The following is a 27,365-nucleotide window of genomic DNA, read 5'->3' on the forward strand; positions in this document are numbered from 1 at the left end:
CCATCAGAAAAGATTCTAATATTTAGAAACATTATCTCAGGACAAAAGTTAATTGTCAATTTGTATAAATAACACAATATTTTCTATATAAAATATTAGGATATATCCATGTGTGAATGACACTAAGAATTCAAAGAGGAGAAAGATTGGGGTCAAATTTTAGACTATTGCAGAACTTGTTTTCGCTGGATGATGGTAGGTGTCACATGGCTACAGTACTGTACTGGGTACTGTTGGGAGAATGATTTTAAAATGTCAGCATTTACAGTGTACTGAAAATTCCCTCGATGGCAGATAGTGAAACTGATAAAGAAGACACATATCGCTGTAAAAGCATCTATGTGATACACTTAAGAGTTTTTATTTAAGGAGCATGTGAGCAAAAATGTTTAGGGATACAAAAGATCAGGTGTCTTGAGGAGGAGCATTGCCACGGATCTCTCATGGGTTTTCTTTGTCTCCCCAGTTTGACCTCGTGTGTGTCAACGCTTGGATGCTGGATCTCACACAAGCCATCCTGAACCTGGGCTTCCTGGCCGGGGCGTTCACCTTGGGCTATGCAGCGGACAGGTAGGCATGGGTAAGACAGCCACTTCACGTCTAGAAGATGGTGTATACCTGTGTAGAGGAAGATGTTTCACGTTAACTATTAGGAAGCTATGCTTTCTACATCTGGAAAAGAGTCTTCATGCCCCCACTCTTGATGCTGAACACCTGTTTGGTTGGACTAATTCTTTCCTTCTTCTTAAACTGCATCTGCTTATCCCTTGAACTGTACAACCCACTGGGGCTGCTCTGCTTGGGTCTGAACACGTCTGAGAGCGAACACAGACCAGCAAGGCAGTGACTTTGTGTCTGGGCCGAGGGCTGGCTTGTCTGGACGCTCTGGAGATAATTCCATGCACTTCAGTAACTCCCTAGTTGTGGTTTGATTGATTTAGTCATAAAGTCAGCCCCTTACAAATTTGTTTCATTCAATTTAAAAATGGTCACCCCAGCTCAGGAGGGTCTCTTACAGAGCTGCCAACAGCAATTAATTAGCGAATTCCAACAAAATGCCCCAAATCCTGTAGGCAATTGGTCGTTGTTTGACCAGACCAAGACTTCAAAATGGGTAGAACCTTTGGTTTCTGCTCCTTCATCTTCTTTTTCTTGAGCTGTTCCCCAGCCCTCCTCAACATGAGACGTCTCCCTAATCCTCTGGGTCTGGTGCTGTGCCCCCTCTCTTATCTGCGTCTTTCCTACTTCCTGCTTCCAGCCTTTTCGATTCATCTTTTCTTCCTCAATCCCCTCTCATCCCCCACATCACTCTCTCTCCTAGGTGGCTGCCATTTGGGTTTGCTTTTTAGGATTTCAGTATGTATTTCTTTCATTTTGTTGTTTCTCTTTCTAATTTAAACATTAGGTTTTGCTTCTGCGTGTTTCTCTTTTACAGTCAGTAAAGGTATCTTCAAACTACAGTAAATCAGCTACTGGGGGGAGGTGGGCTTTTCCTACTTGTATTCCAGGAGGGGCTGGGCTCCTGACCTTGGAGATGACCTGGTGCTCTGTGGAGGAAGACAGAGTCATGCATATTCCTTTGCCCCGCCTAAGGGCTGACCGTCTGTCAACTCCTTCAATCTCACAGTCTTGAAGGAAAGGACAAGAAACAATGGAGTAGGTCACCTATCTGTAAGGGGCTTCCCAGGTGGCTCAGTGATCAAGAATCTGCCTGCCAATGCAAGAGATGCAGGTTTGATCCCTGTTCAAGAAGATCCCCTGGAGGAGGCAACCCACTCCAGTATTCTTGCCTGGGAAATCCCATGGACAGAGGAGCCTGGAGGGCTACAGTCCATGGAGTTTCAAAGAGTCAGACATGACTTAGTGACTGAGCAAGCATACATCCAAATTCCTGGCCCATCATAGGTACCTCTTATATTTATGGAAATATTATTATATATCCAGGGCATTTCTAATCCAAGGTTTGAAAATGGTGTGGCTTAAATGAAAAGCCAATGCATACATTAATGGCAGATACCTGGATATTCAACACGAAGGACTCTATCTTCCTTTTCCCTGCCCCCCCTTCTGCCCTGCAGTATTCTTTCCTGGGAAATCCCATGGACGGAAGAGCCTGGAGGGCTACCACCCGCAGGGTCACAAAAGAGTCAGACACAACTTATCAACTAAACAACAACATGTCTGCAGGAGGACAGTAGGAAAGGCAGAGAATGAATTAAAGTAAATTCATTCAAAAGTGGTAAACTGAGACCACTTTCATCTCCACTGTGAAGCAAGAAACTGTGTGAATTTGATGGAAATTTCTCAGGAAATTCACCCCAAGTTGCATGACTGGTGTATGGTTGAGCCAAGATGGAAGGCCAGGCCTCTTGGCCGCCATGACCATTTCCGCTTCTTTCTGTGCCTCTCCTTCTGACTCCACCCACAGAGATGCTAGGAAGTGTCCAAGCTGCCACCAGGGAGATCGTATGGGAGAAAATGTTGTGGATGAGGGCATGAAGAGATGGAGAAGCTTATCTCTTTTGGAAACTGCAGTCCCAAAGGATGCATCCTGTGCTTTAAATTTCATAATGTCACTTCAGAGGCATATGTTTTTATTTGCCCAAGTTTTGCTATAAAGCAAAACGTAGCACTTTCCATAATCCTTGACATAGTGATCAGGAACTTCTAGGAGACAAAAGTTCTGCACTTGAAGTTCTTTTAACAACACTTACAATGATAGTCTTCTCATCGTGTTGAAAAAAACGTTTAAGGTAATCTCTTCCTCTTTGATTCTCAAAAAGGTACGGCCGAATAGTCATTTACTTGCTATCGTGTTTCGGTGTTGGCGTCACTGGTGTCGTGGTGGCGTTTGCTCCCAATTTCCCCGTGTTTGTGATCTTCCGCTTCCTACAAGGCGTGTTCGGAAAGGGGACATGGATGACCTGCTACGTGATCGGTAAGACCTGGCTTCGTCTCCTGGTGTGTTTGAGAATCAGGGTTTGGGGGTGAGAAGTGCGGCTGCTCAGCCTTCCTCCGGCAAGTCTGATGCCGCTTCACTCCTACTGCAGTGGTTACTCCTGCCACATAGGAGGGTGAGAGACAAGCCGTCGAGTCTTTAGAAATTAAAATTCCCACCATTGTATTTGGTATATATTATGTACATATGTGAAAACCAAATATGAAATATCACAAAAAACTGGGGTGAACCACTTTCTAGCACTTTCTAGTCATACTGTTGTTGCATGCTTTCTCGCTTTGCTTTCTTCTTTCTTTTTTTCATTTATTTTTGGCTGCACTGGGTTCGCGTTGCTGTGCGTGGGCCGCTCTCGAGTTGCGGTGCACAGCTTCTGTTCACGGCGGCTTCTCTGGTTGCAGAGCGTGGACTCCAGGGAGCTTGGGCTTCAGTCGTCGCAGCACATGGACTCAGTAGTTACAGCTCGTGGGTTGCAGGGCGCAGGCTCAGAAGCTGTGGCACCTGGACTTAATTGACCCATGGCGTGGGGGATCTTTCCAGATCAGGGATCGAACCGGTGTCCCCTGTATTGGCAGGCAGATTCTTAACCACTGGACCACCAGGGAAGCCCTTGCTTTGCTTTCTCAGAGATTAATTTTAGTTCCTTGAAACATTTTAAAAGCATTTTCCATATATTTCTATGACACAGTGTGAGCTAACATTGCTGTGCTCTCAAATATTATTCCTTTGATTCTATTCCTTCCACACAAGTGGAGCACTTTTTACCACACAGGAGATACGACCTGAACACGAGAGCTTCATTTGTAAACCTTTGCTATCTTCTATACCCAGAAAGATGGGCTTCTGAAGAAAAACTTCTCTTTGCTCCTTGCTCCTGTTACTGGAGAAGGTCCTGGCTGTTCTCTTTCCAGTCGTGTCTGGGATGGGCACCTTCTCAGAGTCACAGTGGATTTGTGACCAGGGAAACGTGAAGCCTTTTCTTGGATTATCACTCCAGACCTGTGGGCTTCCACTCTCTTCTGTTACTGCCAGACGATCCCTCTTTGGGGTGCCCACTTTGGGGATCTTTTGGATCTTTATCGTGGGTGGGGAAGAAGAGAGAGAGCTGGGGGCCCTAATGGTTGATGACCGGCATAGGCAGGGTAACTTCTATGAAGCGTTTTTAAGGAAACCTCAGTCTCAGTGAATTTTCCTAGTTGTGCTCTTAGGACAGCAGTAAGGGAGCATACCCCAGGATGATCAGAATGGAATTAGGGGCAGATAGAAACCAATAGATTCCATATGCAAAGCAGGAGCTGCAGGAGACGCGAATTCAGTCCCTGGATTGGGAAGATCCCCTGGAGAAGGATATGGCAACCCCCTTCAGTACTCTTGCCTGGGAAATCCCATGCACCGAGGAGCCTGGTGGGCTACAGTCCATGGGGGTGCAAAGAGTCAGACAAGACCGAGTGACTGAGCATGCACTGGATTTGACCAGAGGGCTTGGGAGCACAGTGAACACCGCACAGTATCCTGGTGATACTGACGGACGGGTGTAACAGGTGTAATGTCTTTGTCTCTTTCTTTGTTTTAGAACTGATATTGAGCTTCCCTAACCTCTGTGTTTATTTTCCTTCAGTGACTGAAATAGTAGGTTCAAAGCAAAGAAGGATTGTGGGAATAGTGATTCAAATGTTCTTCACCCTTGGAATCATAATTCTTCCTGGAATCGCCTACTTTATCCCCAATTGGCAGGGGATCCAGCTAGCCATCACACTGCCCAACTTTCTCTTCCTCCTTTATTACTGGTAATTTGATTTTGGTCATTATCAAATTTATTCTTACTCAACAGACACTTAGAATGAATGCTTCTAAGCAAACATGGACATGAAGGAGATTACGGAGACGTCTAACATCTCCAGAAATGGGCTTTGAGAACTTCTAGAGAATTTTCAGAGGTTATTTATTGATTGATTTTTGGCTAATTCTTTTTATTAAATTATAAAATTCCGAAATACATTTAAAGTAGAGTATTAATTATGTTTTGTTATTTTGTAGCATTTTTAGGAAAACCACGAGGCAACAGACTGTATCTGCCAGTATTTCAACATGCAGTTTAAATGCAGTGAACAAGATTGCTTCTCTGTATATTTTACTAAGCAAACTAATGTTACTCAGGAGTTCTCAGGGGAATGAGAAAATGTTAAGAGCCTCAGAAAATTAAATTATCAGAAAATTATAGGTGTAGGCATTTGATTCTTGTTATTTTAATATTTTAATTATTCCTCTAATTTAATTTTAGTGTATGAGCAAATCAGTTTACATAAATCAGGTTCTCAACCTTTTCCTAAATGCTCATTAAATCCCAATTCTTTTCTTCTATGTAATTGAGGACGTGTATTCTAATATAGCTTTCTTGCAAGAGCAATGTAATATTGATTTATTTTGTCATGAGCAATGATTCAGTTGTCCAGTGAGCATTTTTTCCTTCCACTATAAGCTTGCAAAGGTAATTTACGTTTCAGAGAGCTAATTCTAAGCTCTCAGAATCTTCTAAGTATGTATCTAATTATAAGATCCATTTTGAATGAAACTCAAGTCATAAACTTTTGAAATTCACAAGTGTAACTCAAGAAAGACTTCTTCTCATTAGGGTTGTTCCTGAATCTCCCCGCTGGCTGATTACTCGGAAGAAAGGAGATAAAGCCTTAAAAATTCTGAGGAGCATTGCCAAATGCAATGGGAAATACCTCTCGCCAAATTACTCAGAGGTAATTTTACATATTACTGGTAACGAGTCTTGTTAAAGTGCGTGAATTAATTTCTCACGCACGTATCATCAAACATCTGACTAATCATTGATAATTTGACTTAAAAAAAGAAAACCTTGGGAGGAATCATAGAAGTAATTGCAGAGTAATTATAGTGTTATAGCTGAAGTGAACTGGTCATTTAGTCCATATGTTAATAGTTGTACCAAATTACTAGATCTCATAGTAATTAACCATTCATTCACCTTAATTGCACAAACTATAAATCTTTTCTTAACATTCAATTTTAGTCTAAAGTTTTGTTTTTAAATTTAGTCTTGCAAATATTATCTATGTCAAGCAGAGCTTGGACAAAGATGTAATGTTTCAGCCTTTAAACTTATAGATGCTAGGCAGTCTGCCCTCCCTCCCATCTTCCTTTCCATCTTTCCATCATCCCTTCCCTCAGCAAAGGCATTTTGGATCCCTCTGTATCACTACATGGAGAGAAAAGAGAGGTGATGTATTAAAAGCTCATTCTTGGAAGATTCTCAATATGCTGTTGATATATATATATATATACACACACATATATTTGAAACAATGCCTGAATAATTAGAGAGTAGCATCTAAAAAAGGATTTTGCTTTAGAGGCAAAGACTCAGTGGATGCAGAATAACAGAAGGATTACTATAAGAGGATATTTAAGAAGAATTTTTAATATTAATATTGCTAATGTTGTTTGCTTTTGCAGCATTCAATTTGTTTAGTTAGAAAAGTTCTGATAAAACTGGGTTTTGTGGGTTTTATTGTCAACTCCTTAGCTTCGTAGCTCCCTAGAGCCTGGTCAGGTATATTTGGATCTCTGCCTTCTTTCACTTGTACTTAAGTGGCAAGCAGTGAGCTCTGTGTTTACAAAGGTTTCAACGGACCAGTTGTCACTGTTGAAAGCAGATTCGTGATGAATTGGATTGGCCAAAAAGTTCACCTTACAAACCCCGATGAACCTGCTGGCCAACCCAATACCTTGAGGTTTGTTGTTTAGCTGCTCAGTCATGTCAGACTCTTTGAGACCTTATGGACTGTAACCCACCAGGCTCCTCTGTCCGTGGGATTTTCCAAGCAATAATACAGGAGTGGTTGCCATTTCCTTCTCCAGGGGATCTTCCTGACCCAGGGATCCACCTTGTGTCTCCTGCATGGGCAGGTGGGTTCTCTACCACTGAGCCACCTGAGACACTCACCTTGAGGTTTACAGATCATAAAATAAATGGTAAAGAGAAAACATGTCTGTTGACCATGAAGACAAGTCGATGCTTGTCATCGTTTGAGTACATTTCAGCTATGCTTTTAGGGGAAAAGTCATCCCACTGCCTCTCAGCTTGTAGTGGTCATGCAAGCTGTCGGGCTTCATAGCTGGATCAAATGTATGGTACTTTGTGCTCAGTTTTAGTGGCCAAATGAGTATTTTTGCTATTCATGCAATGAGTACAATGAAGGCATTGCGCATGTCGTCCCAGAGCGTAAGGTCTAAAGCAAGGTTTTAAGACTATAGAAAAATAATATGTCCTCATGGCTTATGAAAGGATGCTGCATTAACCAGCCACATCACGTGTTACATGAGTCTTTCTGAGAGGCCCTGGGATGGTTCACGAGAACAGCTGCTGTTCCATGTCCTGTGAGTGTCCAGCCCAATGCTCACTGACTCGCTGTGAGTTCATGAGCAGGCTAGCAATCATTTCAGCAGGGAGATACTTAAACACGCTACATGGTTTTGATTGTGAAAGATCATGAACTGTGGGTTTGGTGACTTCCAAGACACTGGAACTCTAGTTTTTGCAGTTAGATGATTTCCATTTAAAAGTCAGATTTGAATTAAACTTCAGTTTCTCTGGGGAATTGACTCCAGCATCCTGACTACCAGTGTAGGCTTAGGATCCTAGTTACTGATCATTTTGGTTGATAAGCCTCTCTGGTCTTTTTAATCTGTAGGTTCACTCTTGTTTTTCTAGCAGCTTTGGGGGTGGAGAATGCTAGGGTTGAGGTCTTAGTTTACAGACCAGAGACTGAACCCAAGACCACTGCCTTGGAAGGCAGATTCTTAACCACTGGACCACCAGGGAAGTCCCTTGTTCTTTTCACATTGGTTGCCTACATCCTCAAAAAGTAATCAATACACTGTGGATTATGGGTTTTTTAAGCCTGCTTATGACCTCCTGGATTTATACATACTGTGTATGTTCGGTCTTTTGTTTTTGTTATTATCCTTATTGATGCTCAAATCGTCCCTATCTTTGGACAGATAAGGTTCATCTTCCTTGGTTCCTGAGTCTGTCTGCCACACCTTCAGTAGTTTCTGAATGCTTCCTTGCTCGTTAGCATCATGAGATTTTCCAAGCTTGTCTTGTAAGCTCCAGTCTCATGCTTATAATCACCTGCTTGTCAAAGGGGGCTTCAATTTTTTAAACAAATGTCTTCAAACTGATCCTGTCCATCTCCAACCATTAAAAATTTTACAACATAAGCCAGAAGGCAAAGTATTATCTTTAAAAAGAAAAGGAATTTTGCATTTCAGCTTAAAATACCTTACTATAGCTGATCGGTCAAATTATAGGCCAAACCATCTTTTTTTTTTAATTTCAGAGATCTTAATGTTTCCACAAAGCTTGGTAATACGCAAAATGTCTCTTTCATTACTCAAAAATACTGGATAATAGTGCAGACATTTGATTTGAACTCCAATACCAGCATCAAAGCAGGATCCCATTATATTTTCTGAGTGGGGGAGAATGCTGTCAGTTACTCACATTTTGGTGACTCAAATGATTGTTGTCCATGTCAATGTTAGGGTCACCTTGAAACCTTATGTTCACATAATCACTTTACACCTTCAGAAACATTTCATTGCTTTAGCTGGTATCCCTGCTCCATGGGTATAATGCCATCAAGGCACCCATGCCCACTTTTCACAGAACCTCTCTTCTTCGATAAATCCTGACTTTTGGAAGAAGTTATTACCGAGTAAATGACCCTATCCTCCAAGACCTGTCCAAGTCCTGCCTCATCCTAGGGGCAGACATTCTAGGCTGCAGTGAAGCTAGAATGCATTAGAAAGAATCTTCTGGAATGCAAAGCTAGCAGCTGTACCTTCCTGTCATCACAAGAGCTTCAGCCACCTCCCAACCCTAGCCTATTCATCACTTCTCATAGGCCTGAGAAGCTGAAGTGGTAGGGGACAAGTTCAGAGCAGAATCTGTAAAGACATCGTGAGTTTCTGACCTCTCTCTTGCTCTTTCCATCTGCTGCAAGATCAGGACATCCCAAACTGGAGCTGTTCCTTCAGCGTGGGTCCAGAATGAGAAGAGCTACAAGGTGGAACAGCTGACCTAGGGCCTAGATATGGAATGTGGCCAAGAAATCATTGTTTCCTCAGTAAAAACTGTTGTCGGCTAAGTGTGTCTCAGTATGCTACAGAGATTTGAGGGTGTTTGTTTCTGCCGTCAAAGCTAACTAATGTAGCTGATCATAACAGTACTGGTTCAACTGCCAGAGTGGAGTTTGGTGATCCAACACAATTTTTGGCTATCTAGATGACACTGGATTGTAGTAGATTAGATTGCTGTTTGACATAGTAACATCTTCCCCCTCATTTCCGGGGAATGGAAGTACTTCCTGGCTCCATTGATGGTGGTCACAGCAATGTAACCTGCTTTGGTCTCAGATGGGTGGGGTGTATAGCCTGCCCTTCGATTTTGGGGATTGGTCATTCAGATTGCTTTGTCAATGATAGGTGACCAGATGTGATGTGGTAGAGTCAGGAAACATGCTTGCATGCTTGGGCTTTGTCTCTGGGCTTCAGCCATCACTGTGAGAAGAACATTCCAGGCTCTCCTTCTGAGCATGCAGAAGACTAAGGGACATTTGGAGGAAAGCTGCTCTAGTGAAGTCTCCCGAAACCAGGATCAGCAATCTCCCAGGCAGCCCACAGATGAGTGAGCTCAATGAATGCTTATCGTTTTATATCATGACGCTTGTTGCACAGCATCATCTATCAGTAGTCAATGGATACCCTGATGAAATAGCCATTGTCACCTACTGACCTGGATTATACAATGACATCAGTAGTAACACTGGCAGCAGTTTTGGTTTCATTTTTTTTAAAGGATTTAAAAAAAAAATCCTTTTCCTAAAGATCCCTCTCTTCCCCCCTCCTCCTCCTCTTGTTTCTTAATGGGCTATGCTCATAGAAAATAGTAGGTTACAACTCTAGTTAACAAAGAGCTAATACTACAGAACTGAATATGTCCACATTTGTTGGCAATATAGTCATGCCTCTATTGACTCAAAAACCTGTAAGGCTTGATTGTAATGTCCTTATTTTTATGATGTGCCTATATAGTTCATTCGGAGAAGGCAGTGGAGGAAACAACAACCCCACTCCAGTACTCTTGCCTGGAAAATCCCATGGACAGAGGAGCCTGGTAGGCTGCAGTCCATGGGGTCGCTAAGAGTTGTACATGACTGAGTGACTTCACTTTCACTTTTTACTTTCTTGCGTTGGAGAAGGAAATGGGAACCCACTCCAGTGTTCTTGCCTGGAGTATCCTAGGGACGGGGGAGCCTGGTGGGCTGCCATCTATGGGGTCGCACAGAATCGGACACAACTGAAGCGACTTAGCAGCAGCAGCAGCAGCATATAGTTCATTGCTCATAGCTAATCACAGCTTGTTGAAATGTAAGTATCAGATGTTACACTGATGCTCATCCATGCAGAAACACACTCATGGGCAGTTCCTATGGTGACATGTTTGGGTAGCTTTAAGAACTGGTACTTGAGCTTTCTGACCACAAGGGGACCATCATCGGTGTAAACAATCCCACTCTGATATATTTCCAAAATGGAATTTATTAAAACCTCATTAGAAAGGGTCAGGCTAGTTTTTCAATTACCTTGGTTACCAGAGAGACTTCCAACACTTAATAGCTGCCATGTAGCCTACATTTTAATGAACCATCACAGAAGCATCAATATTACTGCAGAGAGGGACTTTCCAGCTTTGGGAACATCTGTTTGTGACATTTCCTTTCAAAGGGGGTTTTTTATAAATGTAATTTTGGTTTTTCCAAAAGAGGAACCATACCATGATTCCAGCTGTCAAGAAGACCATGTGAGCTCTTTGACTTCATACAGAATAAATGATTCCATTCTACCAGCAAAGCCGTCGTCCTTAACATGACACATTAAAATGATTACTGTACTCATATATAGTGGAGCTATAGGTAACTTTGTTCTATAACCTTGTTCAGTATTTTCTAAGTCTCCTATAAATGTGTTATACTTCCATAGTTTAAAAAATAAGAAAGAGAAAAAAGTGATTACTGTAATATGATACTACCATGTTAGCTTTAATTTAGAATATTCTTGAATGCATAAAAAATGTCAAAACACTTCATATACCAAAGATAAAATGCACCTTTGACGCTGAGAATTAATTTAACCATGCCCTTACTTAAACATATCTTTGAAAATAGCCTGAGTTCTATAAATGGTGTATATTTGAATGGATTGTTCTAATTCATTCCCGTGTCTTTAATGTTTTGAAAATAAGAAGATATTACATAGCATGGGGAAAGTATTTGTTGCAATCCTTAAAAAGCCATAAACGCAGCACCGAAGGACTGTTGAGTCCAGAGTGAGTTCCTTTCCCAAGTTGAGTGATGAAACAGTAAATTTCTTCCACTAAAGGAAACTGGACCTAAAAATCTTCCAGGTCTGAGGACTCTCATTAATTGGTACAGATCTCTAGGGAGAATGTTCCAGAGCATCCCATGGCTTTAATTGAACGAGAAATCCAAGTCACATATCCTTTGATGAATGAGATTTCCGCCCTGGAGCGCGCAAGGCAGATTTTCAGGGCACCTTCCTGGAGAGCAGTGTTTTGTGTGAGGAATCGTAGGAGACAGGCCTCTCCCCTCCCTGACACTCACCTGCCAGAGGCCCTCATGAAATAACCTGGCTGTATGCTTCTTGCTCTGAAGGCGTGAGAAGTATGATGTACATCAGAACTGTGAGAGAAAAGCACTCAGCATCAGTGTCATATAAATATAAATACGTGTGTGTGCGCTTAGTTGTTCGGTCATGTCCAACTGTGTGCAACCCTATGGACTGTGGCCCACCAGGCTCCTCTGTTCATGGGATTTCCCAGGCAAGAATACTGGAATGGGTTGCCGTTTCCCTCTCCAGGGGATCTTCTCGAGTCAGGGATCAAGCCCACATCTCTTGCATCTCCTGCATTAGCAGGCAGATTCTTTACTACTGTGCTACGTGGGAAGATACCCAGATAAAAATACAAATATATATCAATATATATGTACATACAGTGACATCAGTCAGTCCCAGCATCTGAGGACGTCTTTCTAACAAGTAATGAGATCTGCAGGAGCCAGGACAACTAATGGACTCAGATGGTGACCAGTAGGGTGCTCAATTGTCCTTGAGTGTCCAGGATCGGGAGATCTATAGGAGACTGAAGTTTCAAAGCTAAACTCAGAGACAGTCTCAAGTGAACAGGGTGAGTTGGTCACCCTGTTACTAGGCTGGTCTTCACCTTCCCAGCTGTGCCCAAAGGTGGATGCCAAAGGTCTTCAGTTTCTGGCTTCACCGTCTCTCCCAGCCCACCATGGACCCTGATGCCTACAAGAAGTCATGGGATGCCTGGCCTGTCTAGAGAATGGGACCTAGGATTTCCCGGTGTCAGATGCAAGCTGCAGGGCACCCCCTTTCCGCCAGGTGCCTACGGGCTTTCTCTTTCTTCCTCAATCCCTAGTTTCCTTTTAAACAACTAACTTTTCCAGCCTTGATCTGAAGGTCCGACATGAAGTGATATCCCTTCACACACACCTTACTGGTTGACATGCAGAACGCGGTACATATTTCATGTGTACAACTCAGTCCCCGGTTTCTTCTCTAGTTCTTCATCTGGACTTGAACTGTAGCTTGTTCCACTGAGGCCCTGGCCCCCGTTTACTTTCTTTTGAAAGTAGGATCGCTGCTTGTGTCTTTACTCATCCATCCATTGTCAGGGAGTCAGACGCCAGCCCTCTTGATCACTGGCCCCCCTGCTCTTTCTAGAGATGGCAGTGGCTGAGCACCTGTTCCAGGTGGGTCCCACACAGGACAGCAATGCCAGAGACCCAAGTGTCCCCTTCCAGCCACTGGCCTCTCCACCTGGAGGAACGTTCTAGATCCAGACACAGAACCAAAGCACTTGTGTTCAGCTGGTCCACTCTCCCTAAAGCTGAAATACCAGCAAACTCTCCAGGCAAAATGACGCAGATTACAACAGTAGAGGGAGAGTTCCAAGCTTTACATCACTGTGACAGAGTCCTGTCAGCTCCTCATTCATTAGTTATGTAATCTGGGAACCAGGGAGCCCTCCCTTTCTCCTTCTCCAAAGCTGATCCTTGCCCTTGGAAACCATAGTCCTTGTCTTCCAGCCCCAGCACCCCTGTGGTAACACAGAGAAGCATTTGCCTTTTCCTGGCATAGCTCAGGCCCTGGTGGCATCACAAACAAAATTAATTCAAATACAAAACGAAATGAATAAGCCACACAGGCTTCTTTTATTCTGTTCGTATTGCTTGCTCTTTTTTGTGAGAATTGTGAAAATGCCTGATTCAATTACTTTCATTCTGGGTCTTTCTCTCTCTGATCGAACAGAGTGAGTGTGCATCTGTTCCTGCTTTTTGAACACTTGCCGGGAGAGCGGTCGTCTACTGCGGTCTCTGAAATCCCGCATCTGTGTGTGAGAGAGGGAGACGGCAGCTTTCTCAAGTGTTTTGTTCCTGTGCCATCTGGCCCCCCGCTATGTTTCTGGCAAAATCAGTCTCTGCAATCCAAATTCCTGTGCTTCCCTACTGGGAATAAATGAGAAAATCCTAGTTCTTTGTGAGAGTGTTCTTTGCTGTGGAGGCCGCGATGGGCACGGCTTCCAGAACCCTGTACACCCACTCCCCGGCAGGAATTTCTGGGCGCTAACTCTTAAACCAGAGCTGCTGTTGCCATGACAGTTCTTCAACCCACTAGGAAAACTGCCTTTCTTCAAGAACTAATCCTAAGAAGAGCGATGCAGTCTGAGTGAAATCATTTAAATTCTCCAGGGCTCAGTTGATTGTTGGTGCACACAGATTGTTGGTGTGCACAGACATGCTTCTTTGATGTAGATAACCATGAGAATATTGTGCTAAATCCTGAGGGAGGAAACACACTGGGAGCCACTTGTTTCAATCCCTAGAGATCCCCTTCAGGTGGATGGTATAAAAGGTATCAGGTGCTAGGTTTTTAGGGGCTAAATCTTCCCTTCCCTGGAGAAAATAAAAATTAATATCCATCTACTTTGGCCACGTGATGGGAAGAGCCAACTCAGTGGAAAAGACTCTTAATGCTGGGAAAGACTGAAGGCAAAACACTGAGATGGTTGGATGGTATCACTGACTCAAAGACATGAGTTTGAGCACACTCTGGAAGACAGTGGAGGACAGAGGAGCCTGGCATGCTGTGGTCCTTGGGGTCACAAAGAGTTGGACACAACGTAGCGACTGAACAACAACACCATCAACAAAAACAGGCGGCTGGATGAAGAACATCCAGATTGTGTTGGCATAGCAATGCTTCTTCATGTGGATACAGATACAGAAGGGACAAAGCCCATGCAATCTGGAGATGGCTATATTTCTTGGTTTAGAACAAATAATATGGATCTCTGCTGTCTTCATTTTTCTCTGAATCTGGTGCTTTTGGAGGAAAGGAAGTATAATTTCATGTACAAAAAGAGGACCTGATTGAGAGCAAGCCTTCCTTCTCCAAATAATGGATGTATGTTTCTTAAGGTGGCTGAATAAAGGAAGCTTTAAAGAGTGATGCTGAGTCACTTCAGTCGTGTCTGACTCTGTGCGACCCCAGAAATGGCAGCCCACCAGGATGCCCCGTCCCTGGGATTCTCCAGGCAAGAACACTGGAGTGGGTTGCCGTTTCCTTCTTCAATGCATGAAAGTGAAAAGTGAAAGTGAAGTCGCTCAGTTGTGTCCGACCCTCAGCGACCCCATGGACTGCAGTCTTCCAGGCTCCTCCATCCATGGGATTTTCCAGGCAAGAGTACTGGAGTGGGGTGCCATTTCCTTCTCCTTGAAGAGTGAAGATGTTCTTATATCCTTCCCAGGAAAAGAACTTAGGGAATGTTGGTGGAAATGGCTTGAACCAAGGACACTTTTATGCTAGGACACTTTATATCCCTAGGAATATATTTGCTACTTGGAAGAAAATCAGTGACTATTCTAGACAGTGTATTAAAAAGCAGAGTTGTCACTTTGCCAACAAAGGTCTGTCTAGTCAAAGCTATGATTTTTTCAGTAGTCATGTATAGATGTGACAGTTGGACCATAAAGAAGGCTGAGCACCGAAGAACTGATACTTTTGAATTGTGCTGGAGAAGACTCTTGACAGTCTCTTGGACAGCAAGGAGATCAAACCAGACAATCCTAAAGGAAATTAACACTGAATATTCATTGGAAGGACTGATGCTGAAGCTGAAGCTCTAATACTTTGGCCACCTGATGCGAAGAACTGACTCATTAGAAAAGACCCTGGTGCTGGGAAAGATTGAAGGCGGGAGGAAAAGGGGATGACAGGGGATGAGATGGTTGGATGGCATCACTGACTCAAGGAACATGAGTTTGAGAAAACTCCAGATGGTGAAGGTCAGGGAAGCCTGGCGTGCTGCAGTTCATGGGGTTGCAAAGAGTCAGACACAACTTAACGACTGAACAACAACAGAGGACTGAGCATGGAGGGTGACTAGAGAGGAGCAGTCTTGCTAACACACTCCTGCCTCCCAGCAGATGTGATCTCAGCCCAGAGCTAATGGAGGAATTCTGTGGCAGTCTGCCCAGTGGGCCACTGATTCTTGGGAACCATCAAGTTACTGCCAAAGTCCAAAAATCCTTTACAACCAAGTCTTGTCTGTAAAAGGAATGAATACATCTTGGATCAGTTCAATTCAGTGGCTCAGTTGTGTCCGACTCTTTGTGACCTCATGGACTGCAGCACACGTCTTCTCTGTCCATCACCAGCTTCCGGAGCTTGCTCAAACTCATGTCCATCAAGTCAGTGATGCCATCCAACCATCTGATCCTCTGTCATCCCCTTCTCCTCCTGCCTTCAATCTTTCCTAGCATTAGAGTCTTTTCCAATGAGTCAGCTCTTTGCATCAGGTGGCCAAAGTATTGGAGGTTCAGCTTCAGCATCAGTCCTTCCAATGAATATTCAGTGTTGATTTCCCTTAGGATTGTCTGGTTTGATCTCCTTGCTGTCCAAGAGACTTTCAAGAGGTACTTCTCTAACACTACAAATGGAAAGCATCAATTCTTCAGTGCTCAGCTTTCTTTATGGTCCAACTCTCACATTCATTCATGACTACTGGAAAAACCATAGCTTTGATTAGTTTGACCTTTGTTGGTAAAGTAATGTCTCTGCTTTTTAATATGCTGTCTAGGTTTGTCATAGCTTTCCTTCTAGGGAGCAAGTATCTTTTAATTTCATGGCTGGAGTTACCATCTGAAGTGATTTTGGAGCCCAAGAAAATAAAGTCTCTCACTGTTTCCATTGTTTCCCCATCTATTTGCCATGAAGTGATGGGACCGGATACAATGATCTTAGTTTTTTGAATGTTGACTTTTAAGGCAGTTTTTTCACTCTCCTCTTTCACTTTCGTCAAGAGGCTCATTAGTTCCTCTTTGCTTTCCACCATAAAGGTGGTGTCATCAGCATGTCTGAGGTTATTGATATTTTTCCCGGCGATCTTGATTCCAGTTTGTGCTTCATCAGTCCAACATTTCACATGATGTACTCTGCATATAAGTTATACAACATCTACTTATGCTTCATTGACTATGCTAAAGCCTTTGACTGTGTGAATCACAATAAACTGGAAAATTCTTCAAGAAATGAGAATACCAGACCACCTTACCTGCCTCCTGAGAAATCTGTATGCAGGTCAGGAAGCAGCAGTTAGAACCAGACATGGAACAATGGACTGGTTCCAAATTGGGAAAGGAGTATGTCAAGGCTATACATTGTAACCCTGTTTATTTAACTTATATGCAGAGTACATCTTGTATAAATATGTACTATTTTCTCGGATGAAAACAGAAGCTGTTGTGATGGATACTGACTAATGAATTGAAAGGCATTATTAAATTCACAGTAAATCTGTGTTATGTTGAATTCTCAGTGAACAGAAGTAAAACCACAGTTGCTTCTCTGGTGGCTCAGATGGTAAATAATCTTCTTGCAATGCAAGAGACACAGGTTTGATCCCTGGGTCAGGAAGAGCCCCTCGAGAAGGAAATGGCAACCTACTCCAGTATTCTTGCCTAGAGAATTCCATGGACAGAGGAGTCTGGCAGGCTATAGTCAATGGGGTCTCAAAGAGTTGGACATGACTGAGCAACTGACACTTTTTCACTTTCCTATCATTTGGGCAACCATTAAATTCTTTGACATTAACCAGGAGTTCTCATACTCAATTAGGATGGGAGTCACTGATCAGGAAGCAGAAATAGCATTAGTTTCCATTTGTTGAACAATCGTTTCCTGAGCTCTCAGAGTTCAAGTTGTATGCAGTTCTCAGGAAAGCCCTCACTCCACAGAAACTTGATAAACAATATTCTTGATTAAAAAAAAAAAAACTTCCAAGATTCATTCACTTTTTTGATTCAATAAAATAGACCCGCTTTTCTATATTCTGCTCTTTCACTGACATTAAGCACAAGTCACACTTGTGCAGTTGTAAGGGTTGAACAACTTGGTTGGTATACAGTTGTTGCACCATTTCTCAAAGGCGAATCCTTGTTTTCTTTCCTGTTTATGTGTCAGGGCCCACACACCACTAACAGTTTAGATCTTGAGACTGAAAAAGGTTTATTGGACGAATGCTCAACATGATTATTTCTATGCCACCAAATACAATAGAGATTGAGTATTTGCTGTGTATGTTGATCACTAGTAGAGTTTCCAGGCTTAAATTCTTCCCTCTGAAGCCTGGCATGGACAAATTTCACTAAAGACAATTCAAGTATCCACTCTGTGATTCATAACCGTGAACACGCTGTGTTTATACAGGCTGATCTAAAATTAGTGGGGAACAGACTTTGATGACCACGGAGTGAAGCATGGGCTCCAGTTCATGAAGCATTTCTTCCCACAGTTCTGTAAACTACATGGTACACTCGGGTGTCTAAAAACAACCAGCCTCTGAAGTTCAAGTCGATTATGATCATCGCAGTGAAAATATTTCATCAGGTCTCTAAATCTGTGTATCTGTGTCTGTTTGTAAATAAGTTCCTGTGTACCACTTTTCAAGCTTCTGCGTGTGAGTGATGATACAGTTGTCTCTCTCTCTCTGACTCACTTCACTCAGTGTCACAGTCTCTAAGGCCATCCGTGTTGCTGCAAATGGCATTTTTCTCAATCTCTTTTTTGGCTCAGTAGTATTCTGCTGTGTATATGTGCCACATCTGTTTTATCCTTTCGTCTGTCCATGGACATTTAGATTCTCCCCATGATCTTGGCTGTTGTCAACAGTGCTGCAGTTAAGATGGGGGTGCATGTATCCTTTTGAATTATAGTTTTGTCTGGACGTTTGCCCAGGAGTCCAGTAACGCCAGCTTGCTTTCTGAGTGTACCCACTGAGTGTCCCCCACACACATCTGGTACTCTCCTATTTTCTCACTCTGGCCAGCCTCCGGAGTGTTTTAGGTTGCACGTCTCTGGTTACCGGTGAGGCTCAGCTCACTTTGTGCTTTGCTATTTGTGTTTCCCCTCTGTGGGCAGCCTCGCCGTATCCTGGCCCATGTATATTGAGTTTTCTGGGATGTTTAGACTTAATGGATTGGACTGTCCCCTTCAATTTATAGGATCACCTTTCTGTCCTCAATTTTACCCTGTTGTTGGTTTTAGACATTGCAAGTATCTTTCCCTCACTGTTTTAGTTACCCATTAACTTTGCCTGGTTTTTTTTTTATCATTGAGCAAAAATTCTTAAATCCTTAAATGTTTTGACACAGTCATATCAGCATATTTTTGCTTATTGATTGTTTTCTGGGTTTTGTTTAAGAAACCTTCTGCACCCAAAGGCCACAGACATTCTCCTATAAGCTTACGGCTCTAACTGCCACATTCAGACTTGAGTTCATCTGCCCTGTAGCCCCACTGCCTCTGTGAAGTAGGGATCCACCTTTATTGGTCTCAACCCTGAGCCAGTTTTCTGAGTACCAGTTAATAAGCAGATGCATCATTTAGTTTTTGTATTATTTATTTATTCATTTTTTGTTATGCTGGGTCTTTGTTCCTATATGCAGGCTTTCTCTAGTTGCAGTGAGCAGAGGCTACTCTTCACTGAGGAATATGGGATTGCGACCTTGTCATAAGGTTCTCACTCTTCAATCCAGGCTGTTCTAGCAGCCACTGCCTGGACCTGTGCAGAAAAGAGGAAGTTCCTGAGGGTCCTTCTTCAGCAAGTAAATGCTGACCAGTCCTTGGCAGATTCAAGGAGAGGGATTGATCATGCAGGCCAATCACCACAATCCCACCCCTGTAATGGGCTGGGGGAGGAGGAGGGGAACCCCAAATATTTGACAAACAGTACTTCTGAAATGAGTACCACCATCAGCTCAGTTCAGTCGCTCAGTCGTGTCCGACTCTTTGCGACCCCATGAATCGCAGCACGCCAGGCCTCCCTGTCCATCACCAACTCCCGGAGTTCACCCAAACTCATGTGCATCGAGTCGGTGATGCCATCCAGCCATCTCATCCTCTGTCGTCCCCTTCTCCTCCTGTCCCCAGTCTCTCCCAGCATCAGGATCTTTTCCAATGAGTCAACTCTTCGCATAGATCTCTTTTAAAAAAAATGATTAAGAATACATAATTTAGGGGACTTCCCTGATGGTCCAGAGGATAATATTCCATGCTCCCTATGCAGGGAGCTAGGGTTCCATCTCTGGTCAGGAAGCAAGGTCCCACATTGTGCAACTAAGAGTTCGAATGCCACAACAAAGATCAAAGATCTCACGTGCCTCTACTAAGACCCGGCACAGACAAATAAGTAAATAAAAAGAAATTAAATTTTTTTTAATTTTAAAAAAGGATACAGAATTCAGTTTGAGAAACACTAACTTAGGAGGATAAGTGCACTTTTATTCAAGTGATTACTATAGAGTAGGTTCTATACGTAGTGTCTTTATAAATGGTAGAAAAAAGATAATTTAGTCAAAGTATAAACACAATTGCAAAAGCTCTGATGGAAAAATGCAATAGGAACTGTGATGACCCATTTCCCAGTCAGAGAAACCCAGCTTTTCGGCATTCTGAGAGCAGAAAGAACACGGTATCCAGGGCACTGACCCTTTAGGAGAACGCGCTAAATAGAGGGTGAGCAGGGACAGCCAGGCCTCTCCTCGGGCGCAGTCAGATCAGTGCAGGGATTCAGACAAAACGCCCTGAGAAGATGCCTGTGAACCTAGAGGATGGGGAACACTGGAGAGGGCCCCAGGACCGCTGCTGCTTGCTGAGAGGCTGGTGAGAGCTGGACAGAAGAAAAGTGGAGAGGGGCCCAGCCCCAAGAGGAAGACCCGCAGGGATACAGGAGGCAGGTGAGCCCACCCGAGGGCACTCTGAGAACACTGTCCTGGACTCCCCCCTCACCATGGCTGAGAGCACTGGTGTGACGGAGCTGATGATGCCCTGGCTGTCATTAGCCTACACGGAAAGGGCTACCCACCCAGAGACAGACAGGGATTGTCCTATGCCAATGGTCCCCAAACTCTGAACCATGAACCAGTACCAGTCCATGGCCTGTTAGGAACCAGGCTGCACAGCAAGAGGTGAGTGGAGGGTGAGTGAGCGAAGCTTCATCTGTATTTACCACCAGAGCTCAGGAAACAAGCTCAGGGCGGCCACTGATTCTGCATTATGGTGAGCTGTTTAATTATTTCATTATATATCACAGTGTAATAAGAACTGATGCTTTTGAACTGTGGTGTTGGAGAAGACTCTTGAGAGTCCCTTGGACTGCAAGGAGATCCAACCAGTCCATTCTGAAGGAGATCAGTCCTGGGTGTTCTTTGGAAGGAATGATGCTGAAGCTGAAACTCCAGTACTTTGGCCACCTCATGTGAAGAGTTGACTCATTGGAAAAGACTGATGCTGGGAGGGATTGGGGGCAGGAGGAGAAGGGGACGACAGAGGATGAGATGGCTGGATGGCATCACTGACTCAATGGACGTGAGTCTGAGTGAACTCCGGGAGTTGGTGATGGACAGGGAGGCCTGGCGTGCTGCGATTCATGGGGCCACAAAGAGTCGGACACGACTGAGCGACTGAACTGAAATTGAACTGAATAATAATAGAACTGATCAAACTGATCACACAGACCACAGCCTTGTCTAACTCAATGAAATGATGGGCCATGCTGTGTAGAGCCACCCAATACAGACGGGTCATGGTGGATAGTTCTGACAAACCATGGTCCACTGGAGAAGGGAATCACAAACCACTTCAGTATTCTTGCCTTGTCATGAACAGTATGAAGAGGCAAAAAAAATATGACACTGAAGGATGAACTCCCCAGGTTGGTAGGTGCCCAATATGCTACTGGAGATCAGTGGAGAAATAGCTCCAAAAAGAATGAAGGAATGGAGCCAAAGCAAAAACAATGCCCAGTTGTGGATGTGACTGGTGATGGAAGTGAAGCCTGATGCTGTAAAGAACAATATTGCATAGGAACCTGGAATGTTAGGTCCATGAATCAGGGCAAATTGGAAGTGGTCAAACAGGAGATGGCAAGAGTGAACATCGACATTCTAGGAATCAGCAAACTAAAAATGGACTGGAATGGGTGAATTTAACTCAGATGACCATTATATCTACTACTGTGGGCAGGAATCCCTCCAAAGAAGTGGAGTAGCCCTCACAGTCAACAAGAGAGTCTGAAATGCAGTAGTTGGGTACAATCTCAAAAATGACAGGATGATCTCTGTTCGTTTCCAAGGCAAACCATTCAATATCACAGTAATCCAAGTTTATGCCCAACCACTAATGCTGAAGAAGATGAAGTTGAATGGTTTTATGATGACCTACAAGATCTTCTAGAATTAATACCAAAAAAAAAAAAAAAGATATCCTTTTCATCATAGGAGACTGGAATGCAAAAGTAGGAAGTCAAGAGATACCTGGAGTAACAGGCAAATTTGGCCTTGAAGTATAAAATGAAGCAGGGTAAAGGCTAACAGAGTTTTGCCAAGAGAACGCACTGGTCATAGCAAACTTGCTCTTCCAGCAACACAAGAGACGAGTCTATGCATGGACATCACCAGATGGTCCACTGGAATCAGGTTAATTATATTCTTTGTAGCCAAAGATGGAGAAGCTCTATACAGTCAGCAAAAACAAGACCAGGAGCTGACTGTGGCTCAGATAATGAACTCCTTATTACCAAATTCAGACTTAAATTGAAGAAAGTAGGGAAAACCACTAGACCATTCAGGTGTGACCTAAATCAAATCCCTTGTGATTATACAGTGGAAGTGAAAAAGAGATTCAGGGAATTAGAGCTGATAGACAGAGTGCCTGAAGAACTATGGGTGGAGGTTCTTAACATGAGGTAACAATAGGTGGCAAAAATACAGGGAAGAACTATACAAAAAAGATCTTAATAACCCAGATAACCACGATGGTGTGATCACTCACCTAGAGCCAGACATCCTGGAATGCGAAGTCAAGTGGGCCTTAGGAAACATCACTACAAACAAAGCTGGTGGAGGTGATGGAATTCCAGTTGAGCTATTTCAAATTCTAAAAGATGATGCTCTTAAAGTGCTGCATTCAATATGCTGGCAAATTTGGAAAACCCAGCAGTGGCCACAGAACTGGAAAAGGTCAGTTTTCATTCCAATCTCAAAGAAAGGCAATGCCAAAGAATGTCCAAACTACCACACAATTGCACTCATTTCACATGCTAGTAAAATGATGCTCAAAATTCTCCAAGCCAGGCTTTAACAGTTTGTGAACCAAGAACTTCCAGATGTTCAAGCTGGATTTAGAAAAGACAGAGGAATCAGAGATCAAATTCCCAACATCCTTTGGATCATAGAAAAAGAAGAATTCCAGAAAAACATCTACTTTTGCTTCATTGACTACACCAAAGCCTTTGACTGTGTGGATCACAAAAAAACTGTAAAATTCTTCAAGAGATGGGAATACCAGATCACCTTACCTGCCTCCTGAAAAATCTGTATGCAGATTCAGAAGCAACAGTTAAAACCAGACATGGAACAATGGACTGGTTTCAAACTGGGAAAGGAGTACATCAGGGCTGTATATTGTCACCCTGCTTAATTAACCTGTATGTAGATTACATCATGAGAAATGCTGGTATGGATGAAGCACAAACTGGAATCAAGATTGACAGGAGAAATAGCAATAATCTCAGATATGCTGAAGACACCATTCTTATCGCAGAAAGCAAAGAGGAACTAAAGAGCCTCTTGATGAAAGTGAAAGAGAAGAGTGAAAAAGCTGGCTTAAAACTCAGCATTCCAAAAACTAAGATCATGGCATCCAGTTCCATCATTTCATGGCAAATTGATGGGGAAACAATTTCCCTGGGCTCCAAAATCACTGCGGATGGTGACTGCAGCCATGAAATTAAAAGACACTTGCTCCTTGGAAGAAAAGCTATGACCAACCTAGATAGCATATTCAAAAGCAGAGACATTACTTTGCCAACAAAGGTCTGTCTAGTCAAAGCTATGGTTTTTCCAGTAGTCATGTGTGGATGTGAGAATTGGACCATAAAGAAGGCTGAGCACTGAAGAATTGATGCTTTTGAGCTGTGGTGTTGGAGAAGACTCTTGAGAGTCCTTTGGACTACAAGGAGATGAAACCAGTCAATCTTAAAGGAAATCAGTCCTGAATATTCATTTGAAGGACTGATGCTGAAGCTGAAACTCCAATACTTTGGCCAACTGATGCGAAGAACTGACTCATTGGAAAAGACCCTGATGCTGGGAAAGATTGAAGGCAGGAGGAGAAGGGGACAACAGAGAATGAGATGGTTGGATGGCATCACCAACTGAGTGGACATGAGTCTGAGCAAGCTCCAGGAGTTGGTGATGGACAGGGAAGCCTGGCATGCTGCAGTCCATGGGGTCGCAAAGAATGGGACACGACTGAGCGACTGAACTCAACTGAGTAACAATAGAAGGAAAACGCACCATAAATGTGATGTTGTTGAATCACCCTGAAACCACCCCTGCCCCCGTCCTGCTCTGGGGAAAAATTGTCTTCCATGAAACGAGCCCCTGGTGAGGAGAATGTTGGGGACTGCTACCCTACGCTCTAGGCCATGGCAGAAATGTACCTGCTAGGAAACCTACTGGGCAAAGTTGCAATCTTGCTGGAATCCTACAAGCACCTGAAGCCCTGGAAAAGCTAGAGCTGGGTGTGTGTAAGAGCTAAAGGAGTCTAGGGGAAAATATCCCTCAACTAGTGAGGAAAAAGGCCATCACGTGAACTTATAGTCTATTGTTACATGTTCTTATTAAAATAGTTTCTGAAGCATTCAGAAACCTGAAAAGAAATGATGATAATGTGAATGGGTGGAGTATGTGGTTTGGCTTTTATTTGTGACATAGCAGGTGATTTGTTTTATTTCACTGTAACTTTCTCCTCTTTGGAATAATCATTGGCTAACTAGTGAATTATAGATAGTCAATTTGCCAATTTAGAACTAAAAATTTGTGTGTCTAGACCTGCTCCTATGGTTTAAGACACTGGACATTCTTTTTTTAAATATGTAATTCTTTGTGGGGGTTATTGAGATAAAATTGACATAATATTAGTTTCAGGTATAATAATGAGTATACCTAAACATAATAATTCAGTATTTGTGTGCATTGCAAGGTGATCACCACAATAAGTCTAGTTAACATCTATCACCATATGTACGTTGTAATTTTTTTTCTTGTGATGAGAGCTTCTAAGATTTGTTCATGTAACCACTTTCAAATATGCAGTCAAGTATAATTAACTATAGTCATCAGGTGGTATATCATAACTACTTGATTTTTTTTTTGGACTTTCATTATCATTTGATGTTTAGAACTTTTCTGTTTCAGCAACGATCAGTGACATTTATCGGTGCCATTGGGAAGATCAATGATGTGTTTAATCCCATCCACTCACATCAGATTCTGATGTCCACCCCCCACCCCAGGTTCTGAGTCTTTGTGATTGTTGTTTAGTCACTAAGCTGTGCCCAACTCTTTGCTGCGCACCACGCCTCCTGTCCTTGACTATTTCCCGGAGTTCGCTCAAATTTATGTCCATTGAGTCAGTGATGCCATCTAACCATCTCATCTTCTGCCACCCCATCACTCCTTTTGCCTTCGATCTTTCCCGGCATCAGGATCTTTACCAAAGAGTCAGCTCTTTGCATCAGGTGGCCAAAGTAATGGAGCTTAAGGTTAGAGTCTTAAAATATTTTTTTTATTTGTTTATTTTGGGCTGTGCTGGATCTTCATTGCTGGGAGGGCTTTTCTCTAGTTGCGACGAGCAGAGGCTACTCTCTGTTGCAGTGCCCGGGCTTCCGGTTGGTGTGACTCCTCTTGTTGCAGAGCACGGGCTCTGTTGTGCACAGGTTTCATAGTCGTGGTGTGTGGGCTCAGTAGTTGCGGCTCCCAGGCTCTAGCGCTCAAGCTCAATAGTCGTAGCACCTGGGCTTCGTTGCTCTGTGGCACGTGGGATCTTCCCAGATCAGGGACTGAACCTGTGTCTCCTGCATTGGCAGGCGGATTCTGTATACCTGAGCCACCAGGGAAGCCCAAGGTTAGAGTTTTAGAACTGAGAATGCAAGCTCTTCTTTTTCCCTTCTCTCTGTCATTTACTTTAACACCTTCCCTCCTTCAGAACCCTCACAGATTTGTTTTTAAGAAATGAAGAAGAGTTCCAGCATATGACCTACAGCTGCAGCCCATCAACCTTTGCTGATATTAAGGCTGCACTTTGGATCCCAAGGAACCTCTAGAAAGATGCACTTCTTGCTGTTCAAGGCAGTGAGCCCAGTCGGGGGGGCATAGAGTAGAGGGGTAGAACTCTCTCGGGCCAGATGGAAATGCTCAGAATAATATCTCTGCTACAGAGCATCCTCACCAAAGAACTGGCTGAGCCCAAGGTCCAGTAAGTACAGGGCCACCAGCCGTATATGGCCATGGAGCCCCGAAGTGTGGCTGATCTGAACGTGATGTCAGAGTAAGCTGCACAGTGGATTACAAATATTTAGTCTGATATAAAGCACATGAACCATCTCTTCAGTAGTTTCACATTGATCACCTGTTAAAATGATTGTATTGGGGATAGACTAGATTAAATGCAACGTATTCTTAAGGTTAATTTTGCCTATTTCTTCTTACATTTTTGATGTTAGTACTAGAAAATTTAAACTGATGTGGGTTACGCTATGTTTTTACTGGACAAAGCTGGTCTAGGTACTTGGAATTTGTTTTTAACTACTTTTGTGTGTGTGCTAAATCATGCTAAATCTCTTCAGTCGTGGCTGACTCTTTGTGACTTCATGGACTGTGGCCTGCCAGGCTCCTCTGTCTATGGGATTCTCCAGGCAAGAGTACTGGAATGGGATGCCCAGCCCTTCTCCAGGGGATCTTCCCTACCCAGCGGTCACACCTGCATCTCCTGTGTCTCCTTCACTGGCAGGCAGGCTCTTTACCACTGAGCCACCAGGGAATCGCTTTAAGTACTTTCAGTTCAGTTCAGTCGCCCTGTCGTGTCCGACTCTTTGCGACCCCATGGACCACAGAATGCCAGGCCTCCCTGTCCATCTCCAACTCCCAGAGTTTACTCAAACTCATGTCCATTGAGTAGGTGATGCCATCCAACCATCTCATCCTCTGTCATTCCCTTCTCCTCCCACCTTCAATCTTTCCCAGCATCAGGGTCTTTTCCAATGAATCAGCTCTTCACATCAGGTGGCCAAAGTATTGGAGTTTCAGCTTCAGCATCAGTCCTTCCAATGAACACTCAGGACTGATCTCCTTTAGGATGGACTGGTTGGATCTCCTTGCAGTCCAAGGGACTCTCAAGAGTCTTCTCCAACACCACATTTCAAAAGCATCAATTCTTCGGCTCTCAGCTTTCTTTATAGTCCAACTCTCACATCCATACATGACTACTAGAAAATTAACTACTTTAATACGCATCAAATAAGGGTCAAATACTCATGATCATTTTAATTATGAACTTTGCTTTATCATATGAATTGTCATGGTAAATATCTTCTCTATGATCTTTTTTCTAAGGGAAGTTAAAAAAAATTTTTTTAATTTATTTAGGCTGTTTTGAGTCCTTGTTGTTGCATAGGCTTTTCTCTGGATGCAGTGTGGGGACTCCTCATTGTGCTGGCCTCCCTTGTTGCAGAGCACAGGCTCTAGGCACGCAGGCTTCAGTAGTTGGGGCTCATGGGCTCAGTAGCTGGTGTTCCTGGGCTCTACAGCACAGGCTCAGTAGTCATGCCGGTTGGGGCTACTTGCTCACGGCACATGGGATCTTCCCA

At 43.3% G+C, this 27,365-nt stretch overlaps 1 protein-coding gene across 5 annotated transcripts in view; it reads left to right on the plus strand.

Annotated features, from left to right (window-relative positions):
- SLC22A3 (solute carrier family 22 member 3) overlaps nucleotides 1-27,365 on the plus strand; it is a 99,814-nt gene that overhangs the window by 37,798 nt on the left and 34,651 nt on the right. For 4 of the 5 annotated variants that reach the window (XM_086318596.1, XM_086318597.1, XM_086318599.1 and 1 more), the window contains exons 2-5: nucleotides 467-570; nucleotides 2,784-2,938; nucleotides 4,575-4,743; nucleotides 5,589-5,706. In XM_086318596.1, the coding sequence (XP_086174722.1) occupies nucleotides 467-570; nucleotides 2,784-2,938; nucleotides 4,575-4,743; nucleotides 5,589-5,706 (546 nt within the window). Of the gene's footprint in view, nucleotides 1-466; nucleotides 571-2,783; nucleotides 2,939-4,574; nucleotides 4,744-5,588; nucleotides 5,707-13,405; nucleotides 13,627-27,365 lie in introns of those variants that run through there. The other variant, XM_086318601.1, reaches the window with a different exon arrangement.

Source organism: Bos grunniens, chromosome 9, assembly GCF_055505025.1.
Source record: "Bos grunniens cultivar Pamir isolate PY7600 chromosome 9, Bosgru_T2T1.0, whole genome shotgun sequence".
Lineage (NCBI taxonomy): Eukaryota > Metazoa > Chordata > Mammalia > Artiodactyla > Bovidae > Bos > Bos grunniens.